General features: G+C 38.9%; 1 protein-coding gene across 2 annotated transcripts in view; it reads right to left on the reverse strand.

Moving 5' to 3' along the window:
• Positions 1-629: 629 nt before the first annotated feature.
• Positions 630-18,883, reverse strand: part of LOC121399012 — a 53,491-nt gene continuing 35,237 nt past the window's right edge. Inside the window, exons 9-15 of one of the 2 annotated variants that reach the window (XM_041578765.1) lie at positions 16,826-16,866; positions 15,428-15,704; positions 11,134-11,565; positions 9,513-9,659; positions 7,853-7,896; positions 6,720-7,023; positions 630-1,446 (exon numbers count right to left, since the gene is read on the reverse strand). In XM_041578765.1, coding sequence (XP_041434699.1) covers positions 1,238-1,446; positions 6,720-7,023; positions 7,853-7,896; positions 9,513-9,659; positions 11,134-11,565; positions 15,428-15,704; positions 16,826-16,866 — 1,454 coding nt within the window. In that variant the 3' untranslated portion in view covers positions 630-1,237. The remainder of the gene's footprint in view (positions 1,447-6,719; positions 7,024-7,852; positions 7,897-9,512; positions 9,660-11,133; positions 11,566-15,427; positions 15,705-16,825; positions 16,867-18,883) is intronic. The other variant, XM_041578764.1, reaches the window with a different exon arrangement.

Here is an 18,883-nt window from a genome sequence, read left to right on the forward strand (position 1 = left end):
TTTCAACAGGTAGAAATAAAGGCAGATTTCTTCCATAAACAGCTTAAATAACAAAAATAGCTTTCAGCAGCAATATGAGTTCAACAGCAACTTAAAGGCAGCATAATTACAGACCTCCATGCAGGTGTTGGTTCCTTTGCATAAGGCATGGCCAGAATCAGGGCAGGATTTTGGGAGGCCCCAAGGCCACATGGTTCTACTGCCGGCACCGCCCGGACCCTCCCCGTGTGAGTGAGCACGCTCTGAAGAATCTGAGCAATGGGGAGCTTTTAGTCCCTAGTGCACCTTAGGGAAGCAGCTGGGCGGCATTCCGCCCCTAAAGTTTTGCCGCCTTAAGCCAGGGACTTTGTGGCCTCACCACAAATCCAGGCCTGGCTGAAACTAGGGGTAGGCAGGAGAGGCACCTGCCTAGGGAGCAATGATCTGGGGGAGCTGGCAAGGTACCTGTTCAAGGATCTTCTACCTAACCCTAGTTTGTGTTCCCTTCCCCCTGCTGCTCTCGCCTCTGTCCCCTCTGTCACTCTCTTTACTTCCCTCCCCTTCCCCTTCATTGCTTTCCCCTCTCCTCTATCATGGTGCATGCACTCTAGCTTGTGCACGCGGGGGCTAGCCGACCAGGTTGCCTAGGGGGCCCAGTCAGCTTGGTCCGGCCCTCTCTCAGACATCTCTCAGTGTCTCGCTTAGGCAGAGCTCCTCAGAAACTGGCCAGCCTGGGTTTTAAGGACTACTGATTAACCACCTGTGGCTAGTAATTATAATAATTATACATTGAGCTATTGGTGCTGTAACTATGTTGCTTCACTTTAACCCTATCTATCCTCCATATGCAGTTTTTATTTAGTGTAAATTTATGGTCCTGCACTGCCTGAAAAGTGTGAAATCAGTGAGTCTGTTTCAGAGTAGATCATTTTATTGTAACTATGATTCAAAGCTAAGTTTTATTACTCTTCGACATCCACCATCTGAACTGGTTTGCTTGAAGTAAGGGGCAGATGCAAAGCTCGGAAAGCATCAAGTCCAACGTTGCTTTGGTGTTATTGGAATTGATCTCACTCTGTTACAAACAGCATAATTCAAAACGTATATCATTTAAATCATTTTGCTATGACATATACCTGCCTAAATAGGCTTGAGGTTTTTAAATAAACATTTGTGGGGGTTTTGGGAGAGACAGGAAATGTGTTAAGAATCACTAGGTGTGTGGTACTTTCTGTAGGGTGGTAAAAGGATAAACAAATTAAATCTGCATTATTCTACTAAATGTATCCTTCAATCCTTGTTTAAACATTGAATTTCTAGATTCACTGAAGTCCTTCTCAGATGAACTGACGAGAATGAGGTCACAGGCCCATTTCTCAATACTTCCTTGTCTCTCCAGAATCCTTTCCTTCTCCTTTGGGCCAATCTCATCCAGGTCATCCACCACCACCATGACTTTGTCTTTCCCTGGAATATGGGAAAATGCAACACAAAGGGGAACATGTCAGTTAATCTAATCCATACAGTATTGAAATTTCATTAAAATGCGTGCATCATGTATTTGCCACTGTTACTGTTGGTACATTACTGATAATTGTACTTAGCCTTAAATGTTTCCGCAGTGCTTTTAGCATGAAATACTGTAGCTGCTGGAGCATAACTTTATTCAATGTTATATTGGATGTTATGACTTCAGTGCTTTGTCAGAGCATTAGCTCTTCTGTCTGTGGCATTTTAACAGGTTTGGATAAAATATGCCAAGTCTCAGAAAACATCAATGAAGTATATAAGGCAGTAGAAGATATTAGCATTTGGGGTATTTTACATTTTACTTGACAAGGAAGAATTATAAAAGTTGGACTCTCTTACAGCTTTGAAGCTTCACTCACCAAACTTGAATAACATAGTAATGGGGTCACCCCAAATGCAACAGTGTTGTACAATCCAAAGTGGGAAGAGCCAATCAAATTTCACTGTTTGACTTTAAAGGAGAAGGAAAGCTACGGAGGCATTTTATTGCCAATAGATTAGCTGCAATAGTGCAAGCTAGAATGCCATATTTATTCTGTAGAATGTTTTACCATACCTGAGTAAAAAGCTCTAGACACTGTCTCTGTTTGTTTAGGATAGAAGCTGCAGTATTAATGTGGTGTGACATCACTTCCTGCCTGAGTCTCTCCCTGCTCTGGGCTCAGATTACAGTAGAGAAGGGAGGGGTGGGGGAGAGGAGCAAACTGAGCATGCTCAAGCCCAAGCTCTGGAGGTTTAAGATGAAAACAGGAAGTCTGATACAGAAGCCCATGTGTACATAATAGAAGGAAAGAAATGTGGTGTTTCTTTTGACAGATGACTCAGAGCAGAATTACTTTGAGTGTTTACTGGTATATTTAGGTGGACCTTTCTGATAAGGCTTAGTTAGTTTTAACCTTTCCTTCTCCTTTAATGGGGAAATGTAAGCTGCTGTATAAGAAGAATTTTATTTCAGTGATTTAAGGTTTCGGGGGCAGACCCCTTTATCAGACATACAGATTAGTGTGCTCCCACAAATCCTTATACCCTCGTTAATTAGCCAAATCGTTTCTTTCTTTCTCCTTTCTGTGCCTAATTTCTCTTCTGAAATTGTGGGTGCATAGTTACGGATTACTGATTTGTGCTCATTTAATCCTGTTTTCAGACTTCTACTTGAGCACAAATCAGTAATCCGTAACTATGCACCCACAATTTCAGAAGAGAAATTAGGCACAGAAAGGAGAAAGAAAGAAACGACCCTGGCATGGTATTTCCATGAACATGGACATAGAATTAGCCAAGGTGGCAAATACTAGAGAAAGTACGTGGGAGTAGCGAAAAGGAAACAAAAAAGAAACTGTTGCAAAGGGAATGTTTCTGGATATGGCAATTACAAACAAAACAGTCTAGAGGGTTAAACGAAGACTTTAATATGAACTGTTATCTATAAACTGATCATTGTAACAATATTGTTTCTCTTTTGGCCATCTAAATGTATCTTATTTTTTTCCTATAGATTCTTTCAATGAATGAGCAGCTACCCAGGGAAAGCTTTAAAGGATAAGTAAACCTTTCAAATAAGTGAATGTAAAATTGATGAGGGGGCTATTCTAAGCACTTTTGTCATTTACATTCATTATTTATTTATATTTTATTCCAAGATATTAAGGGATACATGTACTGTTCATATGAATGAATTTTGTTCCAACAGTGCCACCTGCTGGTCAGTTTCCCACCAGTCTTGTCAGGAGAAAGAAAGAGGCTGCTCTGATATTCTTCTGCTTAGGAAAGATGTGAGAAAGGTTTTGAATTTGAATCTTCTAAGCAGAAGAACATCAGAGCAGCCTCTTTCTTTCTCCTGACAACTCCCTTGACTACTTGCTGGTCAGACTGGTGGGAAACTGACCAGCAGGTGGAGCTGTTGTAACAAAATTAATTCATATTAACAGTACATGTATCTCTTATTATCTTGGAATAAAAAATAAATAAATAATGAATGTAAATGACAAAAGTGCTTAGAATTGACCCCTCATCAATTTTACATTCACTTATTTTAAAGGTTTACTTATCCTTTAAACCAGGGTAAGGTAGAATTTCCTATATTTAACCCAGTTACCATAAGATGTACAGTAGATCTAGTATAGGTAAATCTAAAAACAACTGGACTTGTTGAGTAATTATTGAGGACGTTTCACTGCTCATCCGAGCAGCTTCTTCAGTTCAACTGACTGGTGTGGGAAGTTCTCGGCCTATAAACTCTTCCACTAATCCAATCACAATGGCACATTGTAACTCGGCATATAAACTCTTCCACTAATCCACTCACAATGTGCCATTGTGATTGGATTAGTGGAAGAGTTTATATGCAGAGAACTGCATCAACGTCTTCATTGATTACTCAGCAAGTCCAGTTGATTTAGATTGACCTATACTAGATATACCATGACCTGGATGAATGAAAATCTTCATAGTCACATAAGCTGTAGATTTTAACTATTTAAAGTGTTCGGTAAAGCCATTTGGTTTTGTTCATGTATTTATAAATCTATTAATTTATACACTGATTTTAGGATCTAACTAAACTATGAACATTATCCGGATGGTCTCCACAAAGTGATTGGACATTGCTATATTTTATATTATATATTATGTACGAGTATGGAATTCACGTGATTTTTTTTATGCCCTTTTCACTCTTTTTTCTAATTGATTTTTTCATATGGACTATAGAAAGAAAGAGACTCATACAAGAATAATAGAAAAAATTTGAAAAATATGATTTAAATGTTTGTAATGTTTTGAAATTTGCACATTGATTGCCACTAATTGGTTAATTAAGGAGGGTATAAGGATTTGTGGGAGCACGCTAATCTGTATGTCTGACGGAGGGGTCCGCCCCCGAAATGTTACATCACTGACGTGAATAAACACGCAGGGGTTTGCCCCCCTTCACAAGCCTTAAAGTGTTTGGTAATTCTTCTTATACTGTATTAGCAGAGTGGGGCCAACCTCTTTTCCAAACACCAGGCAGGACACTTGGAGAGGCTGGGAAGATAGGTATCGTATTTGCATGAAATTTAAACTGCTGCCAATGTTAGGGCAGCTATACTCACCAAACTTGAATCCCATAGTCATGGGGTCAACCCAAACGAAAAGCCAATATTTGTTGGACACCCAAAATTGGGCGGAACTACAAAGACCAATCAGATTCTTTCAGTGGAGCATTTTTAACTGCTGCCATTCTCACAAGTTTAAAGGGATACTGTCAAAGGAAAAAAACATTTCAAAATGAATCAGTGCTGCTCCAGCAGAATTCTGCACTGAAATCCATTTCTCAAAAGAGCAAACAGATTTTTTTATATTCAATTTTGAAATCTGACATGGGGCTAGACATATTGTCAATTTCCAAGCTGCCTCCAAGTCATGTGACTTGTGCTCTGATAAACTTCAATCACTCTTTACTGCAAGCCCTTCCCCCCCCCCCAGCAGCCAAACAAAAGAACAATGGGAAGGTAACCAGATAGCAGCTCCCCAACACAAGATAACAGCTGCCTGGTAGATCTAAGAACAACACTCAATAGTAAAAACCCATGTCCCACTGAGACACATTCAGTTACATTGAGAAGGAAAAACAGCAGCCTGCCAGAAAGCATTTCTCTCCTAAAGTGCAGGCACAAGTCACATGACCAGGGGCAGCTGGGAAACTGACAATATGTCTAGCCCCATGTCAGATTTCAAAATTGAATATAAAAAAATCTGTTTGCTCTTTTGAGAAATGGATTTCAGTGCAGAATTCTGCTGGAGTAGCGCTATGTTTGAAAAAAACATGTTTTCCGGTGACAGGATCCCTTTAACATCAATTTACTTTATTTTTTTGTTGTTGTTACTGATCCTTTAAAGCAATGCATGGTTGCTAGCATCATTTGGAACCAGGAACCAGATTACTAATATTCAGCTGTTGAATAAAAAGCTAAATAATTAAAGACACACAAATAATAACAAATGAAAACCAATTGAAAATTGTCTCAGAGTATCACTATCTACATCATGGAAAACCCATTTAACAATGTGGATGGATGTTATCATTATTGCAATGAAGACTGACAACTGGAGCAGTTGACCACACACTGACAAAATGACCTTACTCTAAATTTGGTAGCAGTTTCCCTGACAGCCAAGAAATTGTTGTTCAGTGGGAAAAAAGATCAATAACATTTTTGTTTTAAACATTTATGATTGGGAGCACTTGGTTAAAGTGCAACTGTATAAAAGCTCGAACTCATATGGATGAAACAAATATACAGATAAATATGGTACAGAATGAACCAAGCCTATATACTATATACAGTAGTTTCTAAACTAAACATTCTGTTCTGTATACTGTGTGCAGCTTTCTTGCTTCATGCCTTATTTTTTATGATTTTTATCATATGAACTATTTTATTTTGAGTCAAACAAAAAAAAAAATCTAATCTAAGTAGGTCACATATTGTAGAATTTTTTTACACATGTACAATCTGGAGAAGTAGTATGGAGTGAAATAGGTTTTCAATTGACAATAAAGCTTTCCAAAATTTCTTAACCCTTTTCTTATGGGCAAAGTAATGCTTCTTCAAAGACGGTAAAGGTAATCCATTTTCTTATTTATTAAGTATTGTGGATTTTGTGGTTTTAAAACTCAACCAGAGCGTAAACGGTGGCTCACTATATGCCTATTTGCTTATTGGGTATACCTTGGTCTAATATAAATAAACCAATGTATTTTTTTCTCATCACGGAAATTCTAACAAAATGGTTTTCAACAGTGAATACCAGGTACCGTACAGTTGATCGGTCATTAACTAGAATAATAATAATAATAATCAAGCCACATGAAGTAGATAAACAGATTCATTCATTCATTAATACCAGCCATGTTAGATAGACAAGTGAGTAAAGTTTTGTGAGCAGACATGCTATACAATAAGAAGTAAAATCCATGATTGTTTTTGCTAATAAAGTAAAGCTGGCCATACTCCACTCAGTCAGTGGCTTACGTGCCCATGTGTGAGCCCTCCTCAGCAGATATCTGGTCCTCTACTGATGGCTTGCATTGGCCTCCATTATTGTACAATAATTGGCTCAAGGGCCAAATGATCAGATCAGCCCAGTGTGACCCAGTGCATACCGTAGGTGGCCATATCAGACACAGATCTGGATTTTAAGGTATATGGTTACCAAAACTCACTTACCCAGCTCATTGGCTAAATATTGCAGCTCCTCATCATACAGAGAGTCCTCCACATCAGTGATGTTAATCCTCCCTCTGTTCTTGGTGTGATACAGGATAGCGACCGAGCAATGAGAGACATCCTCCCAGAACTGCATGAGTCCATTGTTATAGATGTAACAGGGTCTCACCTCCTGAACATAATCACTGAACTCTGATGTAATGAACCTGCGTAGCCACCGATAATCATCTTCTACTGATCTGGAGAATATCCCAACCTTGTGCTTCTTCTTTGCACGTGATGCTGTTTGATTGGCTGAGCCAAACTGTTAGTAAATATTCAAAAATTATAAAAATGATAATAAAAGGCTCAAATGATTTCTTTAATCCCTTTTTATAATTTATTTACATTATCCTGTATGATACACTATTTATGGGGAGCTGCAATTTTAAAAGACAGGCTTTTGGAGGAAGTTGAGTGTAGCTATAGAAATTATCACAAAATAACATTATTTCAAACCATAATTGTTTAATTCCCACATTTCCAACAGACCATCAACAGAAAACCCAGGATATAATGGATTAAAGGGGATTTATCGTGAAAATCTAATTTCAATACAAGCTTCCTCATACTGAAATAAGAAACTTTGTAAATACAATCAATTAAATATTCTGCATCTTTCTGAAATAATCACGTTTATCGTCACTATTCCTCTCTCAGCATCTGTTTCTCTTCATTCTGTCTTCATGCAGCAGTTGGGTGTCAGATATTCACTGACAGTTAGATCCAATATATCTTATAGGGGGGCTCCTTTCCTAGCAGTTGCCTTGAGAAAGGTCCCAATTGGGACCAAAATGTCACGTTGGCTATACATGCTTTACTCAATACACGTTTTTGACTGTTAATAATACCCTGTGGTTGCTGGCCCTTTGGTTGCTGGTTCTTTTCTGTATACGTATATATAAGAATTACATATGCATAGAAATGACCAGTAACACCAGGATTTTTGGTGAATCAAAAAATGTTGTTATTGCATGTACAACCGACGTGACGTTTCGGTCCTCATTGGGATCTTTCTTAAGGTGAAAAGGTCCCAATGGGGACTGAAGCAGCGAGCTGCTGTAAAACCAAACATGACTGACTCCACCACTTACCAAATTCCATGATGACGGCCAGGAAGGTTTTAAATCAAAAACCCCTATTAAATGGAGAAAATAAATTTTTACACATGTGTACACATTTATTTTCTGGTTAACATTTTAGTGTGGAAAGGAAAAGTATCAAGGAAGAAGCAACAAGCCAAACATAGTACAGACTGCTGGAATGTACAAAGAGGCACCATATGCAGTCAAGAGGAGTATTGAGATTAAGAGGGCAGCCAAGCATATATCCTATAAGTATTTACACAAGGCTCTTTCTGGGGTCCCAGCTGGTCAAAAGTCAATAAAATCTTCAGCATTTATTATTATTAATAAATAATGAATGCAGCAATTTGATTGGTTGACATGGGTCAACCATGTTGATAAATGGCCTTGAATTCCACTGTTTATTGATTTGTGATACAGAAGGGATAAAAAAGAATATAAAATGTGGATATAACATTACAGGTCACAATAGGAGGAGGAGTTGACCTAGAAGTTAAGAGTTAAGCCTTAGATGTGGTATCTCATATTAAAGTCTCTGGTTAAATTCCCTATGGCAATGCCTTATGACCCTAGAGACGTTAGTTCATTTTGCCTGGTCATGTGAATTAAGAAAGAGCCAGCACTTTATGATGGAACTGCTTTTTGACAGGCTACTGTTTCTCCTACTCAATGTAACTGAATGTGTCTCAGTGGGACCTGGATTTTACTATTGAGTGTTGTTCTTAGATCTACCAGGCAGCTGTTATCTTGTGTTAGGGAGCTGCTATCTGGTTACCTTCCCATTGTTCTGTTGTTAGGCTGCTAAAGGGGAAAGGGAGAGGATGATATCACTCCAACTTGCAGTACAGCAGTAAAGAGTGACTGAAGTTTACTGGGGGCAGCTGGGAAACTGACAATATGTCTAGCCCCATGTCAGATTTAAAAATTAAATATAAAAAAAATATGTTTGCCCTTTTGAAAAATGGATTTCAGTGCAGAATTCTACTGGTGCAGCACCAGTCTGTTTGGCCTTTGTCTTAGTCTAGTTCATCCTAGATTCTTTTTATTGGTAGAAAAATAGGTTGACAATCATGGTCTTCCCTGCAAACAGCAGTATGATCAGCAACTCATTGGACAACCAGAGTTTCTCTTTTGATTTAACTTTAAATATAATATAGATAATGTAGCGGAAGAGTGTGCATGGCCATCAGAGGAACATATGTTAAACACATGTATGTTGTTTCCACCCTGTACATCCAGAGGCACTTCCGCCATAAGGCAGAATTTATTATTTGGGCTTTATAGTTTGTGCTGCTCAGAAATTCACGGGGTTTATGAAAGTGGGGTAGAAAAAGAAGTTCACTCATATGTGCTTATTCACTGTCAAAATGAAAAAAAAAAGACACATGCCTGCGTATGTAATAAAAGGCACTAAGTTTGCACAGGAGCAGCAATCTATAGCAACCAATAAGATGTTTGCTTTAAAACAGGTGACCAGTAAATGCTATAGTACCTGATGATTGGTTGCTATGGGTTATTGCCCCAGGCAAACTTAGTGCCTTTTAATATATAACCCCCAAATAAATCTCTCCTTTAGCTATACAGATGTAACCAGTATGGTGTGTAATTATGGGAGATGATTTGTCAATATTCACTGTTATTCATCAATAGATGTATATTTTTACAGTACCTGCCCTTTGCGAATTCTGTCCGCTAGGTTGTTTCTGACACTGTGTCCCAGCATCACTTCCATGTCCTCTGGGTTGCCCTTCTGTAACAGTTGGGAGATGTGTTGTTTTGTTACCTGTACAGGGAGCCTCTGCTCTGTCATGTATTTCTGCAGGGAATGGAACTCATTAAAGTAACAGATAAATAAAAAGTGATGATCATTACAACAATATCTATAATATCAGATGTCAATATTACTATGGCGAGAAGGCATTTTATTAAGTACAACTATGGGAACTATTATCTGGAATGCTTGAGACCTAGGGTTTCCCAAATAATTTGTTTTCTGTAATTAGCACCATACCAATGTCAGTGTCAGCTTTTTTATACTTTTTCATCTTTATATTTAGGGGCATTTTCTGGAGGAACTTTTTGCTTCCCTAGGAAACCTATATATCATTACACATTTCATTATACAGGAATGGGACCTGTTATCCAGAATGCTTTAATGTAAACATTAAATAAACCCAATAGGCTGGTTTTGCCTCCAATTGGGATCAAGTACAAGCGACTGTTTTATTATTACACAGAAAAAAGTGAATCATTTTTTAAAAAAAATGGATTATTTGGATATGGGAGATAGCCTTTCTGTAATTTGGAGCTTTCTGGTTAACGGTTACCAGATTTGTTTGTGCAAAAATACAACTGATTTGAAAAGCCATAAGTCCTAGTTAGGTGCCAAGATGAAACACTGTCAATATGAGTGAACACGGTCTTCAGGACAGCTTGATATTTAATATGTAAAGGGTAACTTCAGTATCTATAGAGATATAGAGATATATAGAGACCGCCAACATGGAAAAAAATTTCATTGAGGTCGCCCTGGCCACTGCAAAATCAACACATTTCCCCTTTTTGTGTGGGGTAAAAGCCACAGAAAATAAATTCACCCTATATATCATTTTGGAAAGTACCCATGCAAATATGTCTTTCTGCACCAATGTCTTTATGGCATTACATGTTGTTGAGTACCAAGATAAAAATCAGAAATGTTTAAGCTAAGGGTCTTTTTAAAAGTATGTACCCAATATAGATATGATGACAAATCTAAGTGGCCTGTAGAGGTCCCTTAATGAAGATATCACAAAGAAAATGATCACAGGCAATAATATTCGGCAAAACACTGTATTCATAAGATGCCGGCATGGCTATGTTATAACTTACACATCATTCAAGCAGCGTCAGTGGGCATGTGCCAACAAAGAAGCCCTGTATTTACTGCCTGCAATAGGGCAGGTGGCTACTACAGGGTTCCCTTTGAGCTCGCTCAATGGTAGGGCTGCCTTGCACATGGCAATACAACACAATACTTCTCTTGCTGGATTTTCAGTCTGATACTAGATGCCAAGCACAGCAAGAGGTCTCTGTTAATGACCCCCCCAGTAATTTGTAACAACTAAGGCAGCATATATTGGTTGCAAAATAATCCTCTCTGGCTTTGTTTTTATTTTTAATTGTATTTAGTTGCCTAAAGGCAAGGTACAGGTACTTCACAAGTTCCATATCCAGAAACCCAGATTCCATGGACAATATATCCCATACTTGTATTGCCTTCAATACCAAGGCTGGTTTATGATACTCACTATTTTGTTGTAAACAGAAATTCTTGAATAATTGAATTAAGTTGACAGTTCTGCCTTTGGCCTGGTTAAAGCATGCTTTTAGAAGGCCAGATGTAGCACAATCCAGTCTCTCCATAATTTCTTTCATTGTTTTTCGAAGAGGTTTAGGAAGATTGTTAACAAGACGTGTAAATTCCTCTGTAGTTTTTTTGATTTGATCATCATCACCCTCTTCCTCAGTAAGATGCACATAAAGACTTGTGACGTGTAAAGCAGATCTAATGGTCTTCAGCTTCTCCATCAGTTGGGCTTTCTCTTTCTTATCTGCTGGAGTGAGGAGAACCAGGTCACAGGCATATTCTCCAATATTGGGCTGGTGCTCCAGGATTCTCTGCTGCTTCTCAGGACTACTGTCCTCCAGGTCATCAGCCACCACAATCACATTCTCCTTCCCTGGGAACACAATGACATATTCATATTATTCCCATGGTTCAATGTTTTATTTTTAACGTGAAGACCCTGCAAAGATTTTTTAGGCAATTCTGGACATAGCAATTAGCAAGCAAGCAATACATCAATACTGGTGCCAAATTTGTGTCCCTGTGTATACTTCATGGAAAGTATTGACAGTGGCATTATGTTGGTATTGTTTCCATTTAGCAGAGATCAGGAATCTTGGACTTAAAGGGGTCCCCCAACCAAAAACTGATTTTTTTTTCATACTGAAAGAAAGTGTAATTCTTACTAACTTATTGGTTATCTTATTAACCAATATACAATAAATATACATTTCCAATGGCTTTAAAGGAGAACTAAACCCTAACAATGAATATGGCTAAAAATGGCATATTTTATATAGTGAATTTATTGCACGAGGCTAAAGTTTCAGCTTGTCAATAGCAGCAATGATCCAGGACTTCAGACTTGTCACAGGGGGTCACCATCTTGGAAAGTGTCTGTGACACTCACATGCTCAGTGGGCTCTGATTGGCTGTTGAGAAGCTAAGCTTAGGGCTCGTCACTAATTATCCAGCAGAAAATGAGCTTCCCTGGCTGTTATATAAGCTGATGCTACAGGTTTGCTGATTATTAAATTCTGATGCTAATTGCACTGGTTTCTGTGCAATTCGCTGCGAATTTGCGTGATTCGCCGCCAGCGCATAAATTCGTAAAACGCCCGCGAAAATTCGCGTAAAAAATTCGGCGGCGTCAAAATTTTTTTTTAGAAAAAACGGACACCGGCGCCAAAAAACGGGCGCCGGCATCAAAAACGGGCGCCGGCATCAAAAACGAGACGCCAGCGCCGTTTCACGAATTTTTCGCCGTTTCGCGAATTTCGCCCGAAATTCACGAATTTTTCGGCAAAGCGAAACGGCGCAAATTCGCCCATCACTAGTACTGTATATTGTGAGTGGGTCCCTAAGCTCAGTAAGTGACAGCAGCACAGAGCATGTGCAGTGAATCAGCAGAAAAGAAGATGGGGAGCTACTGGGGCATCTTTGGAGACACAGATCTTTACTGCTAAAGGGCTGTGGTTGCCTTGGGCTGGTACAGAAGCACAAAACATCATGTACAACATTTCTAGCTACTTCTTTAGTTAGGCTTTAGTTTTCATTTACATACATATAATTACATATACATATAATTGCGGTTGAAAGTAGCATTTGTTTGTCCCCATTTTTTTTCTGGGTCGGACAAGGTAACAGGAGTAACATTAAGTCAGATGTTACTAGCTGCCTATTTTAGGGATGCAGGGAATATAAACAGACAGACAATCACATTTACAAATAACATTAAACCAGCTGATAATATATATAATACATTATAATAAATGAATGTATACTACTCGGTTGCTTAAAATTAAATTTTCTTTCACTTTGCAAAAATAAACATTTTGGGAGGAATTCCTCTTTAAAGGGATACAATCAACTCAAAACAAACTTTTAGCATGATGCTGTAGATGACAGTATTCTAAAATGACATACAAGTTTTAATTTTTTTTTATTTACTTTCAGATTTAAAGCTGCCTACTAAATTGAAATTGTTTGAATTCAGATTTGTTGGGGAAGAAATGCCACTCTGTACACATCCTAGCTAGACTTAAACATCTGCCAATGGTTTCTGGCTCCTGCTGTTCTCATCCACCAATAAGAAGAGTGAAGGGGTGTCTGTCTAATATGCATGGAACAAACCCAACTCTAAACCCAAAAGCTCTGTGTAGGAGATGGCCAGGATGGGGATGTGTTCACATTGGAAGCCAAGAGATTTGCCTGATAAACTACATTTTATATTGCAAAATTCTTTAGATTGGATTTGAAGCCCTGCAGTCAACTTATTTTGGTAGCTGGGGTCAGGGACCAGACAAAATTCACAGATGGAAGCTGCAAAGAGACAACAAGTGAGAAACCAAACAATATACAAATGAAGACCAATAAAAAAAAAGTCATTCAGAATACTTCTCTCCAAAACTTCATGTCAAGGTGAACTTGCCCTTGGTAGACAAAGGAAGGAACCAAATACAGGGCATAGTGCTTTGTGCCTCAGTTGTTGCCACAGTGGCATGGTTGGCTCAAGAAGATGAGTAAAGCTAGTAAACCCTAGAGGTTGCTCTGTTAGTAAATGATGCATGCCTCAGGCCCAGATCATATGACATGACAGAATAACATATCACCTTTGGTTCTTTTCAACTGAACTTTGAATCACAACCTAACAACAAACAACTCTAACTTGAAGAGTCACCAATCTCAATTTCTTTTTATATTTATAAACAGACACGCAAAGGTTTTGCCTTGGGCATGGCCAGTGTATTTCATGGTTATAAACAACAAATGAGTTCTACTCAAATGTTGTAACCTATTGTTCAAAAAGTATTAACAGATAAATGTATCACTGGTGTTTATGAAGGTGTTTCAGTTGCACCCCTCCTTATCACCTCCCACCTCCTTTCTGACAATCTAATAATCCTTTTGAGATGACCTTTAATACATTGTGTTTGGTCATACATTACTGGGAGCATGGTTTCCTCACAAAGATGTTATTTCCCTACTGAAAAATTCTAATCGAATCAACCTATTAACGGAAAAAGGAAGATACACTGGGAACTTTAGTGGGTTCAGCCATGGCCACCAACTGTATTAACGATGATTTATAATTTATGTGCCCCACTCCTAGTCAAAGCCCAGCCACACTATGATGGGAAAGAGAGGAGAAAGATTCCTACTTAACTTCTGTCTGCTCAGGAATCTTGCCCTTTTCCAATGTAAAAGTAATTTCTGGGGTTCACTATGCCATCAAATATTGGGGGCCTCTGTACCTTTATATGCTGGGGCCACTGTATTTATCCCATTCGCTGGGTCATTGTCAATTTACTAACAGGTGTAGGCAACAATTCGCTAGCAAACGGAACAGTCGCTAGCGTTCGTTCACACTCTACCGCCAGGTGACTTTTTGAACGTTTGTTACTCTACAAATTCAGTAAAGTGTTGAATTTTACTGAACGTTACCTCTTTCACCAGAGTTGACTTTGCCACCTCATACCAGGTGAACTGCCAAAATGAAGCTAGATCTTCCTCAATCTTATGTCACTTCCATCATATCCCGCCTGCCGAAAATGCATTAAAGTTGTAAAAATGCTGGTGACTTGTCCTTTTTTAAGCAGGATTGCCTGCAAAAGTCCTAACAAACTTTTTGGGGTTAATATTTTCCCCAGACATTTGAAGGACATGCCACATTTATATAAGGGTGGGATCAAGTCTAGGGCATTAGAGGATCTTTTTTGTATTCATTAAGTTTCCTTAGACATTTGTAATAAAAAGTGGCAACTTCAAGCATTTGCAACAACATCACTAATAAAGACGTCACATCCCTTGGGGAAGGGAACACTGCTGAACTCTGTAACTCAGGCCAGATTAAAAATCAAGTGCAAGGTGCAAATAGCAGAGCTGAAGGGCACAAGGCATCCTTGTCCTTACCGCCTACAACAGGGTGGTCAGTAAAGGGAGGGTCTCTTTGCACCACAAGCTTATCATTGCCCCCTAAATTGTGTGTCCGAATGATACACAAATTCATAGCCATGGTGCATGCCTCACAAATACTGCCTGTCCCTCACGAAAAAATGCACTTTATTCATCAGAAAGCATAGTACAAAGAGTAGTACAAAATAGGTGCTTGTCATGGGGCACAGTGCAAAGTGTTCTTTGCACCCTCCACCCCCCCTCCGACCCCCCCACCCCAACTCTGTTGACTATAAATAAATATATATATATATCATTGGCAAGTAGTGCAGCCTTCTGTTCTGATTTTGCACTCCACATACCTAGCTGTTCAGCCATATATTTCAGCTCGTCATCATACAAAGAGTCAGCGACATTGGTGATATTCAGCCTCCCTCTCCTCATAGTGTGATACAGGATCCCGAATGTGCACTGAGACACCTCTTCCCAGAACTGCAGCCGTCCATTATTAGAGATGTAATAGGGTCTGACGTCCACCACCAAATCCCTCAACTCTGTTCTGAGGGACGTTTGTAACCAATCGTAATCACTTTCTGCTGATCTGGAGAAAATCCCAATTTTATGGTTTTTCTTGATGGACTAAACATGGAGAACAGAAAGAATGAGCAGGATCATAGTGAGGGACCCAAACACAATGTATTGCACTACATTAAAGTAGAACAAAGAAATGCAAAACACTGAATCGATTTATGGAATTTCCCCATGAATACAGTGCTTTCTGTGTTCAGCTGTGCTGTATTCATGATGGGTGGGCTAAGAGAGTGGTTGGATCATAAGGCAATATCATCCCGTATATGCCCAGCTAAACTACTGTATGCTTAAAGGGATTCTGTCATGATTTTTATGGTGTCGTTTTTATTTCTAAATTACACTGCAAATAATTCACTCTACTGTGTAAGATTAAATTCCTAACCCAAGTGTATTTTTTAAGTTGTAATATTAGAGTGTAGGCGCCATCTCAGGTCATTTCGCCATCTCAGGCACATTCCATGTGCTTTCAGAAAGAAACAGCACTTCATGATAGAACTGCTTTCAGGCAGGCTATTGTTTCTGAAGGAGTCATAGTGAGTGTTATTCTTATATCTACCAAGGAACAGTTATCTGGTTACCTTTCTATTGTGCTGCTGATGGGCTGCTGGGGGGTGAGGAGTGATATCACTCCAACTTGCAGTACAGCAGTAAAGAGTCTAGCCCCATGTCAGATTTTAAAATTGAATATAAAAAAATCAGTTTTCTCTTTTGAAAAACGGATTTCAGTGCAGAATTCTGCTGGAGCAGCACTATTAACTGATTCATTTTGTAATAATAATTTAATAATCTGATTTTATACTAATTTGATTTTTATATAAATCAAAATAATTAGATTTTTGACTGGAATTACTTTGATTTTCACAGTTCTGCACTGGTGCAAGAAATAAAAAGCTATCTTTTTCAATCAGTAAAAACAGAATGTGTTTGATAAAAGAGCTCTATTTATTGGGTTCATGCCAGAACACACGTGTCCTGTCTTAAACCTGTACTGATGTATTTATAGGTGAGAGTCACACACTCAGGATGGCTATTCCTGGCACTCACAGGTACCAAATCTGTATCACATATAGTGCATTTATGAAAGTTTCATGGATCTATTTTTGCATGATGCCATATACCGTTTCAATAAATAAAATCTCATTTAATGTAAAAATAATATGTTAATATACCAGTTTTCCTTCTTCTGTTTTTGGTTCCACTTCGTTAGGACCTAAATTTAAAAAAAAAATTAATTCATAAATTGATGTGAACTTAATTTAAAGTAAAATCTATGCACAACCTATAAACGTTCTATATGGTATAATGATAGTCTTATCCCTGGTCCAAGCATTTAAAAAAAAAAAATCATTGTCCCCAATCCTGGGAACAGGGGGGTGGAGAACAGCAATTCTAATATAATACTTTACACTTCATATATACTTAGTAAAGGAAGGAAGTATTTGTCTCTTAGCAGTATAATGGTTTGTCTAAATTTAGTGCACAAACACAGACCAATAAGCCTGTTATACTGGCCAACCATCTGTAATGCATGGCACCTGAAAGGGCTCTACATACTGCCCTGTAATGCTACTCAATCACATCACTCATCAGTCTGTCCAAATTCATTATTTCATCACTGATACCCCTTATCTGTATCTTAATGGGGCATGGGCAGACTTGGAAGTCTGTGGAGACATTTGGTTATTTGCTGTTTCTGGAGCACAGAGAATAAACTCTTTTCTACCTGTTCTGGGTTCTTTCTGTGTTTTCATTTATTCCCAGCAGCGAGAAACAAAGAAGAAGTTAGTTTGGGAGTTTGTGGAGTCAGAAAAAACACAGAAGAAGCAACATGTATTGCCATGAATAATCAGGAGAATCCGGGGAGGCTGTTAATTCTACCGGAAGCGTTTTTCAGGAACCATTCAGTCAGTGTTAAAGGGGAAGTAAAGTCTAAAAAGGAATAATGCTAGAAATGCTGTATTTTGTATACTAAACATAAACATGAACTTACTGTGGTGTTTATACAAATGGCCTGTAGATGTCACTGTGTTCAGACATACTGGGGCAAATTCACTAAGCGCCGAAGCGCCGAACGCTAGCGTCAATTCTCTAGCGTTGGGCATTTTCGTTACTTCGCAAATTCACTAACGAACGCTGGCGTAAAATTCGCTAGTGTTACTTCGCACCCTTATGCCAGGCGAAGTTTCGCTACGGATGTAACTACGCAAATTCACTAACGCGCGCAGTGTACTGAACGCTACCTTTTACGCTAGACTTCCTTCACCACCTCAGACCAGGTGAAGCGCAATAGAGTAGATAGGGATTGCTTCAAAAAAAGTTCAAATTTTTTTCTAAGTCCCAAAAAACGCTGGCGTTTTTTCTATATCATGGGTGATAGGCTGAAAAAGATCGAAAAAATTTTTGGGGCTCCCCTCCTTCCCCCCTACATTTCCTAACTCATGGCAACTTAACTATACAGTGGGCACATGTGTAGGGCAAAAAAAAAAAAATTATTTGATGTTTTGAAGGTTTCCCAGGCATTTGTAGTGATTCTACATATTCCTCCATTGAAATTTGAATTTGGCGCCGTATGCAAATTAACCATCGCTAGCGTAACTTCGCTTCGCTTAGCGAAGCAACGCTAGCGAAACTTCGCAATCTTATGCTACCCCTGTGCGCAACTTCGGATTTTAGTGAATTTGCGGAGCACTGGCGAAACTAAGCCTGGCGAAGTGTGGCGAAGTGCGGCGAAGTGCGGCGAAGTGCGGCAAAGTTGCGCCTGGCGCAACTACGAATCTTAGTCAATTTGCCCCACTGTGCATACTTCCTGTCAGCTTAAAAGTGAAACTTACTGTTGTGTAATGGCTGCACGAGTCTCTGCTAATAAAACACTGTTATACTCTACTCATCCTCGGCTACCCAAAACATAACAAATGGTGACAAGGATGTCTCTTCTACCTCTGCAGCAGCTTGCACCTTTTCTTCCAAACCCTGGTGAGCCTACCATAACTTTTACTGCTTGGATCCGTATGTTTGAAAATTACATTATTGTCGCTGACCAAGGGGAGATTTCTGCTGCTAGAAAGCTTTACTTATTCACTGCCTGGGAGCAGAGGGACAGCGTATATTCTATACATTACCATTACCTGATGAGACTTATGAAACTGCTCTTACTGCTAAAAGAACTTTTTCGTGCCAAGAGTAAATGTGGTTGCTGTAAGATATAAATTCCGCCAACGTGGACAGCG

This window comes from Xenopus laevis, chromosome 9_10S, assembly GCF_017654675.1.
Source record: "Xenopus laevis strain J_2021 chromosome 9_10S, Xenopus_laevis_v10.1, whole genome shotgun sequence".
NCBI lineage: Eukaryota > Metazoa > Chordata > Amphibia > Anura > Pipidae > Xenopus > Xenopus laevis.